Source organism: Hirundo rustica, chromosome 2 (assembly GCF_015227805.2).
Source record: "Hirundo rustica isolate bHirRus1 chromosome 2, bHirRus1.pri.v3, whole genome shotgun sequence".
In the NCBI taxonomy this organism is placed as follows: Eukaryota; Metazoa; Chordata; class Aves; order Passeriformes; family Hirundinidae; genus Hirundo; species Hirundo rustica.
The window spans coordinates 87,490,004-87,507,638 of NC_053451.1; the positions used below are offsets into that span (position 1 = coordinate 87,490,004).

A 17,635-nucleotide genomic window follows, 5' to 3' on the forward strand; every position below is an offset into this window, starting at 1 on the left:
TACTAGATGCATTTCCTATTACCTAGTCAATTTGATCATTCTATTTCACTTCCTACATGGTACTTTAAAAAAAAGTATTTTAACTTTTTTTCCAAGACAGCAAGAAAAGTCTTTCAACAGTGCTGACTGGCAGTTTGCCATTGCCATCAGTAAATCACCAGGGAAGACAGAAAGCAGCACAAAAAATAACATTCTCTAGTTGGGTCCATCGGCCATATGTTACACACGAAAAAAAATAAATAAACCACCGACCAAAAACAAACATATGTTTCTCCAACAACCATAAACCAGGAAACAGAAAAATAAAATCCAGCCACAACTCCTCAGCCTTGACCGACCTATTCCTCCAAGAGCAGCATTTGTTTTTGTTCAGGTATCTTCTTTTTTTTTTTTTTTTTTCCTTTTGAAATGAGGATCACTCAATGTTAATTTTCCTGAACTTATTACCAAGTGTTTATTTCTCACCAAGGCAGCACCTTCTGTAGCAGAGCTAGTCAACAAGCGATTTACAGACTGCTAACACACGGCAGCAGCACACAGAAATGCAGCCATGTGAAGGTGATTAGGTTTTGGGCTTTTTTCCTTACCTTTCCCATTTTGCCATGCAGTATACCAGGACAAACTGAGGAAAGTAGTGATGAAAACTAACACGGTGGCCACAGTTCCATTTCGGAGCCTCATCTCATTTCAGCATCACACTTGCTTATGTTCTGGTAGCGATGAGGACCTGTTTGCTGGGCTTGCACCAAAGTCAGCGTACTCCAGCAGCAGCTGGACAACAGCGACACAAAATGTAGCCCTCACGTATCGGACGTATCATAAATCAATCCATTCCAAACTGTTGTATGCTTTCTTATAGTTCTCATCAATCCAACTTCTCTTTATTCTTCTAGTCCTGTTTAAAGGAAACAGAATTTTAACAGATTATGCCAAAAATACTTAGAAGAGTCCCCCAAGAACCGAAAAATAGCACTACACCTTCATTGCTGTGTCTTACATGCCCCTCCCTCTCAATGTTTCAGTCTTGCCTCAGAGAATTGAGCTCGTTAGATTAATGTGCGCCTTTTCTAAGACTGTTTGCGAGCTGTATTTCACAGGAATTTGGTCACTGAAGGACAAACACACACATCACCAGCATTACAATTTTATTCTCAACTCAAGGCAAGGTCACATGTCACCTGGCAGGTGTCAAACTGATACAAAAGCTGCTTTCAGGATGCAGTAACTCGAGGCCCCACTCCTAAGACCTCACTTGGACAAAACCCCTCTGAAATCAGTGAGGTCTCATGTAACTGCAGGAGCAGAACTGCCTCCAGCGAGCTGAGAGACCAGAGCTTTGAACACCGTGTACAAACCTACCCTGCTCATCTTTGCTCAGTGCAAGAGGATTTGATCCATCCACAACCATTTTTTCCCATCTCAGCTGCAGCTAAAGCACAGTCTATAGTCCCACATGCAGAGACTGCTCAGCCTAGAAGCCCTCAAAAAGCCATGGTATGACCATATCGCTCCTCCATCTCTACCACACAGGCATAAAGATACTACCTAAGTTACCTACAGTTCAGTTTTATCCCTCAGAAAGGCTCTGTTCCATATCCTGGTTATTAGAAAATCATCAATTGGCCAAACACAGCCAGCACCTAGCCACACTGTCCTAAGCAAGACAAAGAGAATATAGGTCAATAAATAAACCAACTTCCAAAAAGGAGGGAGAAGTTTTCAGAGTATTAAATCATCTTTACAGTAGTCAAACATTAGCAGCCAACATTCTTTCAAGGCACTGCCAAGATTTTTTCCCCACTATAAACTATATCTGATGCAAGTATGTTACTCAGCAATAAATAACTTGCTCTGCATTTTCTTTGGAAGCGGTCTCTGTCACCTTCTTGCCTTGCTGCATTCAGAACAACAGGGGAAAAAAATAGTTTTTACTATTACAGTACCAAGAGATTCCAGTCAAATTTGAACTGTTCTTCCCAAGCTTATATCACAGCACCTATTACCTTTACCAAAGGGCCCACAAAACAAGGCATAACCAACAAGCATGGTTAGCAAAAGAATGGAAGCATACAATAAATTTGCAGAACACGCTCTTGTGTTCAAATCCTAGTCACAACATCCAGGTTACAGGAAGTGTTTACCTTTGGACCACAGTTACCTCACCTATAATGCCAGTAATGTGCTCTATTTGAGGAACTTCATGCACAAATAGGTTTGTGGCTTTAAACATTAACTCAGAAAGCCCACATTACCTATGAGGAAGGGAACAAATGCAAGTACATGGGAGGCAGACACAGTGGATGGTAAAATTTTTGAGAAACAAAACAATGAACTGGAATAGAAAGAACTGCAGAACACCTTATGATATGAGAAACCCAAGCTAAACACAATGAGAGACAAAGACAACTGACACACCTATAGAAAGCTAACACAGAGAGCACAGAATGCCAGGAAATATCAGTACCAGCACTCTGAACGGGAGATGGACATAATAAAAGCGAGAAAAGCAATAAAAATTAGGTGAGAAGGTAAAAGTCTTGATGAACTTTAATAGCAAGGAGAGGCAAAAGATCCCAAGCCCCAAAGTTTTATAAAGCCTGTCTATGCAAATTCAGGAAGTTCATGTGATTCCCAAATTACCAGAATAAGCAACTAGGTTACAGAGATGAACAGTTTAACTCAGCTGATGTGTCTCTGAGGCAAGGATGCTTAAACTGTTATCTAGTTTCCCCATCATTTTAGCATCAATCAGATCTCTCTGGAGCAGCCCAGATGTGCACACAGGAACGGGCTGCAAGCTAGAGGGATCACCCCAGTGAGGGCAACAGGTCCAATGTGCAAACAAGAGAGGGCAATGAGGCGAGTAGAAATATTATCCCATAATGCAAGGAAAGTGAACCATCTGCCTTTCCAGAAAACGCAGGCATAATTTTTACATTTGCTGCAACAATACCACGATGTTGTGATCGGGGCCCCTCATTGTGCTATCTGAATCCTCAGAAATAGAGCCAGAAAAAATTCAGAAAACAAACAAGTAAGAGGAACAGCAGCAACTTGATTCAACCAGCAGTCAGTATGCATAACATTGTGTCAAATCAATAATTATCATGAGTTTGAGCTGGCTGGTTCTGCTTTCATCCTTCTCTTCGGGTGTTGTGACCATTCCTCTTAGCACAGGCACCAGAAGCTCAGTTACAGCTCAGCAATACTTAGATTATTTAAGCATTTCACTGTATCAAACTGCATACATCAAGGCCACGCATAAGCCAGACAAGTTCCAGCTTTTAAAAATGCATATAGCTAAACTGGCAGAAACACATGTGTAGTTGCACATAAATTATTTAAGTCCCAGGTGGTCACTTTTGGTTTGTTCAATAATTTACAGCACAATCTAAACATATTTAACTGAGGGGTAATCCAATTTGAGATGACAGAGTGATAGGGTGTAACTAGACAGATGAAGCCTATGAAATTTGCCAGCGCAATTACGACCTGAACCTTTCCCACTGCAGACAGAAGGGAATGACCCGGCTGGATGCTGAAGGCCAGGGGTGCTGAAGGTGCTAGCACCTCTCGGATGCTAAGCAGAAGCCTACTGAATCTCGTCTTAAATAAACCAAGAAGTTTCTGCTTGCACGCAGACACTCTCAAAATACACACAAAGCATATTCCCAACCGCAAACCATAAAAACTGATCCACTCCAGTGCGCCTGCAAAGGCTCTTCACATGGCTGATGAAGGGTTGCATGGCGCGGGATCACAGCACGAAGCGTGCCAGACTTCCGAGAGGATGAGCCAGACCCCATCCTGCCGAGAGGGTGCGAAATCACCTACCGCGGGAGCACCGCCGCACTGAAAAGGTTGCACTTGAAGGCACGGAAGAACGGCCCGTGAGGAACCGGCAGCTAAAAGGCGAAGGCGGCGAGGACCTGCTAAACAGGGGCTTTTCCGCCGTATTTCCACCGACGCGCTCCCCGACAGCGCGCAGCCGGCCGCTGCCACCCGCCGCCCCGGCATCCCGCAGCCCTCAAACCCGGGGAAGAGGGATCGGCTGCCTCCGTGGAAAGCGTCCTGAGTTAGACAGGACCTTCCCCGGTGTCGCTCCGCTCCGGTCGCAGCTACCTCGTCGGGAAAACGAAAAACCGCGGGGGTGACGGGCACCGGGAGCCGCCAGCCCTGCCGGGCGGCAGAGGGCGAGAGCTGACGGGGACGGAGGGAGGGAGGGAGAGAGGCGGGGAGGCAGAGCGCCGGTCCGGGGAGCTGCGCGGCGCCCGGGGCATCGCAGCGAGGCTGCGGGGGAAGGAACAGACACAGGAAACTGCAAACTCTGCCGAACGCCCCTGCGATCCCAGCGCGCGGCGAGGAGGAGGAAGGGTGGGAAGCGGGGTATCCCCCAGGCACCCCAGCAATAGAGGGAGAGGGCGCAGCGCCCTCTGCCCCGGACCCCCGAGGGCACCCCCAAGCAGCGGGCAGCAAGTGCTGCGGAGGAGCGGCCGGCGCTCGCCGCACCGCCACGCAGGTGCACAGGAGCGCAGAGGGGAGCGGGCGGGCGGATGGCGGAGCAGGACGGCCCCCAGCCTCCCTCCGGCGACACCGCAGAGACCCGCAGGGAGGGGAAGCGCCTCCGCCGTACTACCGCTCCAGAGGCTGAGGAGAGCCGCCCGTCCCCGGACCCCCCCCCGAGCCGAGCCGGCGGTCCGCAGGGGCGCGGGACGCGCAGGGGCAGCGGGACGCGCTGACCACCGCCGCCGCCGTCCTCACCTGTGCGCGGCACTCCGGCACGGCGGAGCCGCGGGGCGCGGGGGCTGTGCGGGCTCCGCCGGGGCTCTCGCTCCCCTCGCTCGCTCGCCCGCCCGCCCCTCGCGTCAGCAGCGCGCCCAGCCCCGGCGACCGCCCCCCGCCCCGGGCGCCATGGAGAGCGCGGAGCCCCGCCCCGCCCACCCGCCGGCACGGCGGGCAGCCAATGGGCGCCGCCGCGGGTGGCGCCACTCATTGGCTGGGTCGCCCGTCACTCTCTTCGGCCGCGGCTATAAATGGCGCTGTCTCGCAAAGACTCCCTCAGCGGCTGCGGCGGGAGCCGGGGACGGGGGTGGTGTCTTGCAGTGCCGCTTTCGGCAGCGCGTTCCCTTTTTTGGAGCTGCTTTTGAGGATTTGTGCCTTTGGGAGAGCCCCAGAAAAGGCTTAGCTGCGCTAGCGCTTGGGTGCTCATTGCCCCCTGGTGAGGTGCACCCTGAACTTGGGTCAGGGCTGGGTCCCTGGCCGCCTGCGCGGGTTTCTCCATCCGCGTGTCAGTGCCGCACAAGCCGCATGTATCGGTGCCCCGTGTGACCTGCTGGCTCACCACTTACAAGAAGTCGTAGTCATGAATTTTGCCGTTGAGTTCTTACCCTGCTAATAAACACCTCCCAGAGCTTGGATTGAGAGCTGTTGAAATTAAAGAGCAGCTTGTTGCTTCACGCCAGTAAAAGGAACCCTCTGTGCTTTGTCCCGCTCTGGGCAGGGTGTTCTCTGTGGTGGCGTGTGGGCCGCCCACGAGGTGGTTGCGCAGGTACGGCCCTGTGGGTGTGAAAATGAACTCGGCTTCCTCCAGAGGCTCCTGCACTGCGCGATCACTGAGAGAAAGTCAGCGGAAGCTTTGCTCTATGGGTTCACTCTTTAGGGCCATGATGCTGCTATTATGTAACCCCCTATCTTCAGTGGTTTGTTTCATGTGTTCCAGGAATTCCATGCATCTTTTAGGGTCTGAAAACTTCTATTCAAACTAGATGGCACACTTAGCTTAGGGTAGGGTCCTATCTACCCCACAAGAGCTCTGCTCTTGACATGTATTGCTGATTGGTTGGCAATGTTCAATCCTTTTCATGGACTTGATTTCTTTCCCTTCTGTGCTTACCTTCCCCCTACTTCAAAGTCGATAGTACACATTTTTAATCTCCACGGAATAATAAAATCATAGAATGGGTTGTATTGGGAAGGACCTTAAAGATAATCTAGGTCCAAGGCCTCTTGCCATGGGCAGGGATGCCTCTCACTAGACCAGGTTGTTCAAAGTCACATCCAGCCTGGCCTTGAACGCTGCCAGGGTTGGGGCATTGATAACTTCTCTGGGAAACCTGTGGAGTTTTGCTCTCCATTAAGGCTCTTACCCTGGATGTAGTGGGATAGTTCCCCACTAGAACTTATGAAATTGTGGAAAAATCTTGCAAGTTATTCTGTCTTAAGAGTGACATTTAACAAGTTTTCATATGCTTTCATGTTTTCTTACCAGTGCTTCAACACGTTACAGTATTTTTACACATTTGGGTACCTGCACAGTAGCCCTCCGTGATTTTTCTGTCTATTTCAAAGATTTCAAAGAGGCTCTGGTGGCAATTCAGGCAGATCACAATAAAGAAGCTTGCAAGGAGAAGTTTGCAAGGTCTTGACATCCAGACTGTTCTGTGATTTTACTCATTGAGTGGTGAGAATTTATTATGTAAATGTGTGCTTCAATCCTCCCTTTTAAAAAGAAGTGGAATGAAGTGGATTTTTTATTGAAAAACAGATTTAGCACAATAACTTTCAAAAAAAATTAGAACATGCACATCCTCATGCACACAGACATATCTATGGCAGAGTTTTCTGTAGAGATCCCAATGAGCCAGAAACATTAAAAGCACCATTGTTTGCATCTAATAGATTAGTGCTGCTTAGGGATATGAATTTTTGCGTTTCTGTGCTGGAAAAAAAAACTGGCAGAGACATTTTCACATAAAAGTCCTTTTGTCAGAAGAGCTTAGTCTGCTGAAGAAAAGACTCTGTTACAAGATGAGTATAATGACAGTTATTTCACAAGGACTGTCTGAGCCTTCTTACTTTTTGTCCTTTCACTGACTGAACGTTTGCATTAGGAAGGTTTAGTGACTGGAGTTTGACAGTATCCAATTAACTATTAACTTCCCCAAACAATAGAGTTCGTGTATTGTAGTTGTTCCTCTGACAGTCCTCCTCTTGAGTTAGTTATTCTTTTCTGAGAATGAAGGCAAAGTTCAAAACAGGGGAAAAAAAATTCACATTGCCCTCATCTGACCTACCACAGCAATAATCAAATGCCTCTTGGCATATTCCACTGCTTGATGCATGGACAAAGTGCACAGTGAAGGAAATGCTGGAACTGCCAGTGGAAAGGAGTTGGGACAGGCACACTGAAACATCCCTTACTTCTGGTGAGGATGGCAGCTCCCTTTTAGGCCTGAACAATATTTAATGCCAGCAAATTTCTAAATTCATTCTTCCTGCTGAGTTACTCTTTCATCCTGTAGCCACTGCTGTTCAACTGGAGTATCTGTCTGAAATGTGAGATGACTAAGGAATCCAAAACTCCAAGAATTGTATTTAAATGCAAGTGTAAGGTACTTACACCGTAACAGCCTACCAGGAGAGATCTGAGGGGAGAAAATAAAATTTAGAAAATAAAAGAAGTTTAAATCCCTAGTATTCCAGCTTTGGTTGCTGGAAAAAAAAAAAAAAAAATTACTATTGCTATTCTATACCACCAGGAAATAACACAAGAGAGAAATGAATACCCATATTTCAACAGAGGGAAGATTTCATGCTGAGAGATTTTTGTTAAGGTATTACCTAACTATCAGAGTAAAGACTAATTGGTAAAAGATGCTCCAGGCCTGCCATAATTTCATATATGCTGCAGTGGCTGCACACCTGGGCAGCCAACTTCTATAGAGCTATGCTATGTGGTTGTTGGTATTCATCAGATCTGAAGCTTGTTTTATCCAAGCATTTTCCTGACTCCTGCAGAAGCACAACACTGTTGTTGTTCTTGCATTTCACTGTGCTCATGTTCTGGCTTTTCTCAGGCAATGGGAAAAATGCAAAAAAGGTAGTGGTGCTTGGCAGTGGCAGCAAAAATCTGAATGGTTGTTTGGCTGAAAAATGGCCATCTGAAAATTGCCTGTATCTCCCAAGCAAAAATTGGGTCCTCTCTTAGAGATAGGATTCATTCCCAGCCTTCCACTTAGCCCTGTTTTTTAACAGAGCAAATTCCTCTCAGTGCTTCTATCTCCATTTCACCTCCGTTTTTCTTTTTTAAACTGTAAACCTTTCATGACCAAATCTTTTTTGCTTTATGTCAGCTGAGCACCTCGCTCAGAGAAGCTGTATTTTTGCCGGGCCTTTTTCTATACTCCCATATCAACACTGAAGAAAGAGGGGCACAAATACACCCAGTGTGTATCTCAGAAGGACTGGCCATAGTTGCCCACCGCCCCTGCAACTCTTCTGTGCCCCAGGCTCCTGCTTAAGGCCACATGCCATCCCTACAGTACCTGGATGGGGGGAGGAAAAGCCAAGTGCCCTTCAACCATGGACAGTTGTGCTGAGGAGCTGGGTTTCAAGTTATGGCACAGCACAGGGAGGATCTGAGGGCCTCACCTGGAGCCATGGCAGCGCAGCAGGAGGCCTGGCTCATGTGAAGGGAAGGGAGGATGAAAGGGAGTTTTCCCTTCCCCTTCCTATGACTAGGTTAAACAGTGTACACATGGCAATACAGAAGGTTTTCCCATCTCACAGATAGATTTCATTCTTGTGCAAATTCAGATCTCATTCCAGTTTTGTAGATGTAAACTGAAACAAATGTATGCCTCGCTTACTGAGCTAGTTTGCAAAATACAGGTTTTGGTTTGTAATGTTGTAAACTTATTTTATACACAAAGCTGCTACATGTCGGGTTCATGGCTTGTGTAGCACCTGTTGTAGTGCTAATACTCAACAAGAAAAGGGATGTAGAAAATCATATTGAAATATTATTATATATACAAATGCTTAGTAGCCATAAAATGCCACATTTAGGTAATCTTTATTCTATCTTTTCCATGGTAACATTATGAAATAATCTTCTATGTTCTCCACACAAAGCTGTTGCGCTCAGAAATCAGGCATGACCCTCTCCTATAGGTAAATTGTTGTTCCACTTTAACAAGATAAAAACTGAGGAGGGAGAAAGAGCGAATAATCTATCTGAGGAGTTTTTTGGGAAGGTAGGAACAGGGGTTGGTCTCCAAACTTACAGAATCACAGAATCATTTAGGTTGAGGAAGACCATTAAGGTCATTGAGTCTGTGTTTCTTTACCCTCACCCCCACATCGCTGTCATTCTCCTCTCTGTGGAGATTCTGTCTGAGCTGCAAATGCCTCTGCCATATGCTCAAAGGTGATGAACATTTACATTTATTCATCTCCTTCTGAAGACAGATGCTTTTAGACACATTTGTACTGTTAGATAAACATGAACCTGGAAATTCTGAAGTTCATAGTGTGCCAATATTGTTGATGGTAGCTGCGGTCCAGTGTCTGGCCTAAGATACACTTATACTGAAGAGATAGTCCAAGTGAAAGGAAATCACATTAAGAATTAAGGATTTTGATTGCCAGCTCATTTTCTGTCGTGGGCTTTCCCCGACATTCAGGTGGTTTTAGAGTCTTTTTGCCCTCTGCAAAGCTCTGTGCCAAACGGATGAAAGAGACGGAGCCTTCAAGTTCTGATTTTCAAGGTTGCATGCTTCGTTTATTGTTCTTATCTTACAATTTTCTCAGTGCCCCACAAAGATGTTTGCAGCTGCTCGGGCATCTGGTGACTCCCCAACTCCGACTCTGACTCCTCCCGCGCAGGGCTGTCTCTATCTTTTATACTAATTGCTACGTATCCTTTATTTATCATTACTTGCCAATACCTATCACTTATAATAAACAGGTCATCCCTACCTCGACCCAGTCTCTTTGAATTACTTTGTGCCACCGTCACTGCTGAAATGGAGTGAGGGAAGAAGAAAGAAGAAGCAGGAGACAACGCCCAAAATCCTCCATCTTGCCCCCATTCACTTCAATGCTAGAAACCTAAATTTACTGGTTTTTCACCCTGTGATAAGCTAAACTAATATCTTTCACACTCTTGTGGCCTGCAACCCCTCCCTCAGTGCAGGAAGCCTCTCCCATGGACTGAGGTCAAAGCCAGTGTCTCTCTGAGCTCTGGGCCGGGGTCCCAGACCCCCCTGTCCAGGTCTCTGACCCTCCAGGGCAGCCAAAGGAATGCCCTGGACTCCAACAATTTTCCAGTTTCCTGCTTCATGGTATTGCTCTTGTGCAATTAGAAGAAAAATGTTCAGGGAAATTTTGATAAATAGACTTCACACCCTGAACATCTTCATTGTAAGCAAAACACACTGTGAAGGTGGCTCCTTTAACTTATCTCAGGGTAACTTGGTGGATGATCCACTGATGTTTAGGAAGCTGCAGATAAAGGGAAGTCTGAATTAGGTCCTCAGCAAGTGTGGGTTTCTGAAAGTCTTCTTCTTCTAAAGGTCTGTTTCACTCTTTCCTAGAAAACCTGAATGTAGGTCCAGACAGTATGGCAGAAGAATCCAAGGCAGCTTGCACAGGCAAAGGCAAAATAAGATATTTTTGAAGGGTCTGTCAAAATCCAGTATATTGTCTCACTGATAGATGAGCTTTGAAAGAGAGAGTCTATGTGTCCCCATAACTCTTAATTATTTTGTGCACAATTGTTACAAACTATAATGATTCCCTAGTTTCACTCACTGCAAATGCCCAGATGCCTACTTGAATAATGCAGTTAAGGCTATAGCCATCATTTTCCAAAGATGTGAGTATTTGTAAAGACTGATCTAAAATTTGCAAAAACAATGCCAATCTAAACAACTGACTGCCAAGGGGAACAAACTATAAAACTCCAGGCTTCTGGTACAGGCTCCCCTGCCAAAGAGTGGGCTGGTTGCACATTAGCCTTTGCATCACTTTCTTTGTCTCATCTCTCTTCTTGTCTAACCCAGACAGCCTCTTCTTCACCAATTCTTCTTCCCACAGGAAGATGAGGTTATTCAGGGCATGGTTCAATCCACTTCATTAAAACCAGATATTAAAGAGACAAAACCAGGCACCAAAAAATTTTAGTTGGCTAAAATCCAACTCTGGGGCAAGTAGCTGCTTCCTACTCTTGCCCTGTCAGTCTGGAGATGTCTGGAGAGTGGATGTCTTTTCCTTCCACTGCTGACTGAATGGCAGATCTGGACATCTCTTGCAGACCAAATTGGAATAAAGCATTTGCTGCCACATCCCTTCACTTTATATTTTATTTCTGATGAGGTTGATAGCCTGAGAAAAGCCTCACTAAGACAAGAGCTCTATAGATGGAGCAAGGGAAAACTTCCTGTGCTTCCTCATGCTGACCTGACCTGTTTCTTTATAGAGAGAGAGAGCACTAGGATGAGCATTTTCTGCCACTAGAGACAGCATGGGGCAGGGAATGAAGCTTCCTTTTCATAGCCAAAGATCAGCTGGGAGGTGGGTAGCAGCAAGTTAATAACGGAATGTTTTCAAGGACAGAGCAGGCTGCATGTCAATGAATTACTCTAGCTGTGTGCCTTCAAGCCTAGTGACCTAATTCCTAGTCCAAACTGTGTATGTGGAACCTGATACTGGAGATGATGGCTGGGTGAAGATTTGCACTAAGAGCAGTGATCACCTGTGGTGAGTCAGCATCACCTGGACGGGCAAAACAGTAGAACCCTTCCTCTTCCTTACCACACCTGCTGCTCTGATCCTGTGCCACTCTCCTGTCTTCCCCAGCTGCTTTGCTTTCATAATGGTGTGCCAATATTGTGAAGAGCAGGCAGAAGTAGTTGATGCCATTAAAAATGGGAGAAGAAGAAGAGACAAATTCTTGAGCACCTTGACAAAGCATGATCCGGAAGCTTGCAGTCTTCTAATCATGTTCGGCTCCATCTCATCAGATATGGGTAAAATGTTCAAATCCAGTTCATCCCTAATCATTGGTAAGGGATTTTTGGTCTCCTCATCTGCCTGCTCTAAATTTCACCCTGGACAATGTATCTACTGTCCAAGTCATTCCACACCACAGCAGGGCCATGGACCAGTGGGCTCAAATCCTGACTGGACAGAACGAGATCTGTTGCTTGAACCTGAGGTTTATGCCCAAGTGATTCTGTCAGCAGGTGATTTGGGGTGGGGGAAGAAGGAATAAGAGAATTCATACCTTTAGAACCCATTGTTCAACCTATAATACATGTCATTAACATTAACTTCTCTTCCTCCAAGACACATCAAGTGTCAAGATAATCACTGTGAGCCTGTGAACTGCAGCACTGAAAATAATTATCAAAGCCACTCTCCATTTAAACTAGAAGAGCTGTTGCTCTGCTGTAATGAAAAGATCTCACGCTTTGCCCTATCACAGCAGGGATCCAGGCTGTATTAAGTCATTCTTATCTGCCTTAAAGGCTTTAGTGATGTTTCTTTCATTTGAGCATTATCTTTCTGCCAATTTAGAATCCCATCTCCTCCCCATAAAGCAAACCTGTAGTTATCCAAGCAGTAGTGGAGGATGGTAGGTGGCAAGGAAAACACAGATAGCACAGGAGCATTCTTTGTGGCATTTAGAAATTAGTGCAATTTCCTAGGTCTTAGAACTTTTTAGACCATAATTTTTGGAAAAGGAGAAGTGAACCTCAGTCAGACAGGAGACCTAACCGTACAGCTGTAACCCCATGTAAGTAGCAACAAGCTAGCACTGCTGCAGCTCCAACAGGCAACAAAAAATATAGTAATAACGTAAGAGCTCTGGGACTACCAGGCAGCTCCTTCCCCCAGGAAGGACACTGAGGACATACATTTTTTAAATGAAACAGTGTATTTGCTTTCTTTACTTTAGATTCCCATTTCCACTTGCAAAGTAGGTGTTCAGCCTCCTCTCAATTGCATGCAGATTACTCTCCTGGCATACAAAGGGAAACCAAGCAGCTTAAGAATGATGTGTTGATATTGTATTTTATTCCCAAAAAGTACTTTTCATAAAGACAGCTCCTAGTGTGATCCCACGTGCTGTGCAGCCACGTGGGCAAATGCTAATTCCACCCACCAAATGTGCAGGTAATGAGAATGAATGGGACAGGGGTCAGGAGCAGACTCCAATCAAAGCTGTTGAGTACCACTGGCAGATGGAGCACACTGAGCAATTAATAAACCCTTTCTTAGGTTGGTACCATGTTGGTGATGACGAGTTTGATAACTGCAACAGCTGTATCACTGGCATATTGCAAGTCATGCATAATACTGCTGTCATCCCTATCCTGAGAGAAACAGAGCTGTAATAAACGTCGACTGACGCATGCAGTCCTTTGGTTTTTAAGGGGATTCCAGAGCAACAGAGTTAGGGCACATGTGTAGCAACATGTACCAAGGATGACTCCTGTTAATGGATAATTAATCTTTAAAATCACTGAGGACTGGGTGTTTTCCCTGACTGCCAGTGCTGAATGGGGTGAAAAGTAAGGGACAAAATAGAGAGCCTCACATTGGGCACAGGTGAAGTGGACTTGTCTGGAGAACAGTGTCTTTCCTCCCAGTGTATCCCATACTGTGGGTTGTGTCTCCTTTTCCCTCTGCATTTAGGTGAGGTTGCCAAGTGCAAGAGTGTGAGCCTGGGGCTGGCCTTGCTTGCCAAGCAGCCCAGCTGAGATGGTATGTGGTCTTTGGGGGAAACACATCTGACTTACTTCTTACAGAGCATGGCTACAGCCTGGCTCTCAGTCTTACCATTGCTCCCATCCTGCTTCATTAGAACCTGTTTGTATTTTTAATATTCTATCTGCTGCTAATTACAGCCCAACAATACTAACTCAGTTTGCAAACAAGGCCATCATCCAAATATTGTTTTGCATAACCAGAATGCTGGGGTTGCAAACATTTGCATAATGTTTAATTATTTAGGCAGAACATAAAATTCATCTTTCTCTCAAAAGCATTTTTGTGAAATGTCTCAATAATTAAACACTGCTATGTTTATTAACAACAGGGAAGATTCATGAAATGTGTTAGTCAGAAAAAAACAAGTAGCTGCATCTACAGAAATCAAAATATGCCATTCCAAAGTAGGTCCCCAAGCAAGGCAAACACCAGTATGAATTCCTATTTGTTAGCCAAGCAGAAGACAATTAAAAGTGTTACAGTTCAGCAGGTGTGACTTGGAGGGGTCAGGGAGTCAGAACTCAATGGCTTAATTCACTCTCTAATCAATACATAACATTTTGAGAAGTCTGGTTCAATTATATTGAGCTAGCTGAAGTGAGCCTTTTGTCTATGAAAGGTAAAATTTGGAGTCAGCTGGAGGCTCACACGTGGTGCTGCAGCCTGGGAAAGGTGTCTGCAGGCTCCTGCTCTGACATGCTGCCCATTGGAAGGCACCTGGGCCCACACACCAGGTGACAGACCCACAGTTGTCCCACCCCAGTGGGACCTGGGACCTGGGATAGGTGTTTCTTCATAGGGTTCCTCTAGGCAGTTACCTAACAGGCTGGAAAAAAGCAAAACAGGATGTAGGGAAGTAGCCAGAGGCACATAATAAAAACATCTGCTTTGATGCCATAAGAAAGAGGCTCTTTCTGCAGCATTTCTGCACCATTGCTTGCTGATAGGGAAGAGTGACCAGTTTGGATCTCAGTCATTTTGGTGTGTAAATAAAAAAAAATCCCCTAAAATGAATGGTTGGAGTAGAGACTGAAGTTGACAAATGTGTTGGGATATCCCAGCACCAAGCAAGATCCAGAGGTTCTTTCAAGCAAGTAAAATTTGCAAGCAGCAGAGTAAGAGACAGACCCTGTCTGTCACCTACTGGACTCCAATGTGATCAAAATAGTTCATTTTGCCCAAGTATAAAAGCTCCAAACTGTATTGAGCTGTTTGAAAGGAAGGCAGAATTCAGCACCAGAAATTGTTTCTCAGTTAAAGGAACAATTGCCCACTAAATTAGGAGGAAGTATTTCTTATGTCCTGGGAACAAGCCGTCACCTCTAAAGTCAAATATTTTAATAGATTGAAATTATGAGCTTGCATATAAGAGAAGCATAAAATTAAAAGGCTATTTTATTTGGGTAAGATTGAGGGTTTTATCCTCTCTTTTAAATTTGACTTTATACTTCAGTTACATTTCAATAATGTTATGCAAGAAATTAAGCTTCTGTCCTTCTGCCCTCATCTGCTTCTTGCTATCAAGAACTCCACATTACTTAAGCTAATTTCTGGAACATGCATATACTTAAGAGGCTCCCTTTTTGTCCCTCAAGTACATAAAAGCAGCCAAGAAAACCACCTGCAATACCGTTGGTGTAACTTGCAGACTAACTTGTAACTTGTCTGAGTGTTACTGTTCTGTGGCATGGTGCCAGGGGTCCCGTCACCCAGGACGCGGTGAGGGGAGGGCTGACTTTAGTAGGTGAATCTGGGGAGGTGTTTGGGCAAAAGGGTAAAGCAATTAGAGAAACCAGCACAAGTCTGTCTGCTGGAATAACTACACTCTGCTTTCACCACATGAAAACCTGGGCCGACATAAACAGGCTCTGACAGCAGATGCTGTGTTCTTCCTCAGCCAAAGCAAACCCCTCCTTCCCATCCTGCTTTAGGGAAGTAGGTCACAAACCAAAAGCTGCCTCCCCGATCTCTTTTCCAAGACCCCCAAAATATATTCTCACTTTAATCAGGAAAGTTGGGCCATGAAAAGGCAATTCAAAGGCTCTCTGGTGAGCAGCTGACAGCACCATCCACCAATAAAAGTGTCCTGCACTCCGCTGCTGGACCAAACTCAGTAGCTGGATGTGATGTTGCAGAAACACAAGGCACCCTTGGGTGGCAGGCAGCTCACTCTGGGCTGTTCCAGCACACACAGAAAACACACAGAAAATCATAGAGGAGGAAGCAGCAAGGAAACCAGGCAGATGGAATTCCCAGCTGAGGTGGAAAAGTTCCCTCTGTTACCTCTAGGTCAAACTGCTTTATTTTGTATTACTTGTCTTCCTTCCAAGACGGTAGCAGCACCATAGCCAGGCTGTGCCCGCCGCATTGCTGCGCTGCACAAAAGCACAGGCAGCATACCAGGTGCTGGAGCACATCCTGTGAGCGCTGGAGCTGCCTTTACTGAAGAAGCTTTGCAGTGCCACAGGGCTGAGGGCCAGGAAGTGACTGGTGCCATGACTTGTCTTTCTTGGGGCTCTCGCTGTGGTTCAACATAAAGGCAACCTACAGGCTTCATTAAGCAAAAAGCCATCCCTTCTGCGTACTTGAGGGGAGTGCTGCAGGAAGAGGCAAAGGAGTTAAAAGAAGGCAAGTCTTGTTTCAAGGAGTGGCTAGATGGGGAAGATGATGTCTGTTTTGCCTGGACAGGCTCAGGACCTTATTCTGCTGCCTTGTCTGCAGGCAGCCTGCCCATCAAAATTATCTCCGGTGCTGAGTGCAGAGAGGATGAGCCAACAGCTTATTAAATAGGAGTCTCTGTTATTTCTGCTGAGAAAGGTGGCTTTTATTTTCCTGAAGGGTTATTAACTAAATTCTTCTCTTGTCATATCTCTGGTTGTTTTCCTCTGCATTTTCCAGACAGTTCTCCTTGTTTCTTCAATGTAGGCAATGACTTGGAGGGATGTACTGGTAGTCTTGTTAAATTTGGAGCAGGAAGAATAAAAATAACATGGAAATAGGATTTATTAGGGAGACACAACCACCAGAGCCTGACTTTGGGACAAACTTGGCTCTGCAGTTCAGCAACAGCTCATTTCTGATGGAGTGTTGAAATCTTCACAACACCTTGGACTGCTACGTGCAAACAGTCCTGTGACTGGAGTTGGACCCCAGAGATGTGTAAATTCTGTTGGCCTCACCTCAGCCTGGTCTAGTACCAGCTGCTGGCTGGGTAGGGCAGCAGAGATCGTAGTGGGCAATAGGAAGGTCTTGCTGGATTCCTCTGCCTCCACACCGTCTCTGATGGGGCCATGGTTTTCCACTGCTTGGCCCAAGAGCAGCATGGATGGCCCATTTGCCTTGTCCCAGAGCTGCCAGCATGGATGACAAGTGCCAGCGTAAAAGCCATATGCTGGTAATTGTTGCAGGACCCATTGGTGGAAAGTGTCATTTTTTAGTAGACAGTGAACAGAGAATTCTTCCTTTTTATAATTAGGGGTTTCTCAGGAAGAACTGACTCTCAAAGGCAGGGTATAATTTACATGTCAATTCGGAACTTGAGCAAGCAAACCATATTTGGGAAAAACTGGAGACTACTGGTTACAATGGGTTAAGATATCACGGTACTTTGCTCAGCAACCTTGAATATGCATCAATGGAATTATGAACCTGCAAAATACAGCATTTCATACTTATTTGCATAAGTAAATGAACAAAGGAAAAAGAAATCAACAGTGAAAGTATTCAGTGTGACGGTGTGTGAGACAGAAGGAAGGAAACTTCAATCACTTTGCTTCAGTAGTATTTATATGCTCTTAGCTGCATTCCTAACAATTCTTAAGAGAGAGATTTGGGGTCCTGAAGAGGGAGACAGTTCAATATTTTCCAGAATGATATCCATTTGAGTTGCCTTAAGTGAGCAAGAGTGGTTTTATAGAGCCAGTGTACACAGAGAGTTAGAATTTGCAGCAAAGGTGCTGCTAGGTACTGCAAAGGAAGAAGATCTGAATGGTCTGTGAATACATGTCCCATCAGTCCCCAGTTTCAAAGTGAAACGTGATGCAGAGAGTAATAATCCATTAAAAATGTGGGGTTTATT

At 45.5% G+C, this 17,635-nt stretch overlaps 1 protein-coding gene across 4 annotated transcripts in view; it reads right to left on the reverse strand.

The window, feature by feature from the left end:
* The window catches only part of MGAT4A (alpha-1,3-mannosyl-glycoprotein 4-beta-N-acetylglucosaminyltransferase A), a 72,945-nt gene extending 68,090 nt beyond the window's left edge, over positions 1–4,855 (reverse strand). Inside the window, exons 1-2 of one of the 4 annotated variants that reach the window (XM_040056826.1) lie at positions 4,762–4,855; positions 588–895 (exon numbers count right to left, since the gene is read on the reverse strand). In XM_040056826.1, coding sequence (XP_039912760.1) covers positions 588–681 — 94 coding nt within the window. In that variant the 5' untranslated portion in view covers positions 682–895; positions 4,762–4,855. Of the gene's footprint in view, positions 1–587; positions 896–1,558; positions 1,695–3,834; positions 3,856–4,761 lie in introns of those variants that run through there. The other 3 variants (XM_040056828.2, XM_058419513.1, XM_040056827.2) reach the window with 3 other exon arrangements.
* Between the last annotated feature and the right edge of the window lie 12,780 nt (positions 4,856–17,635).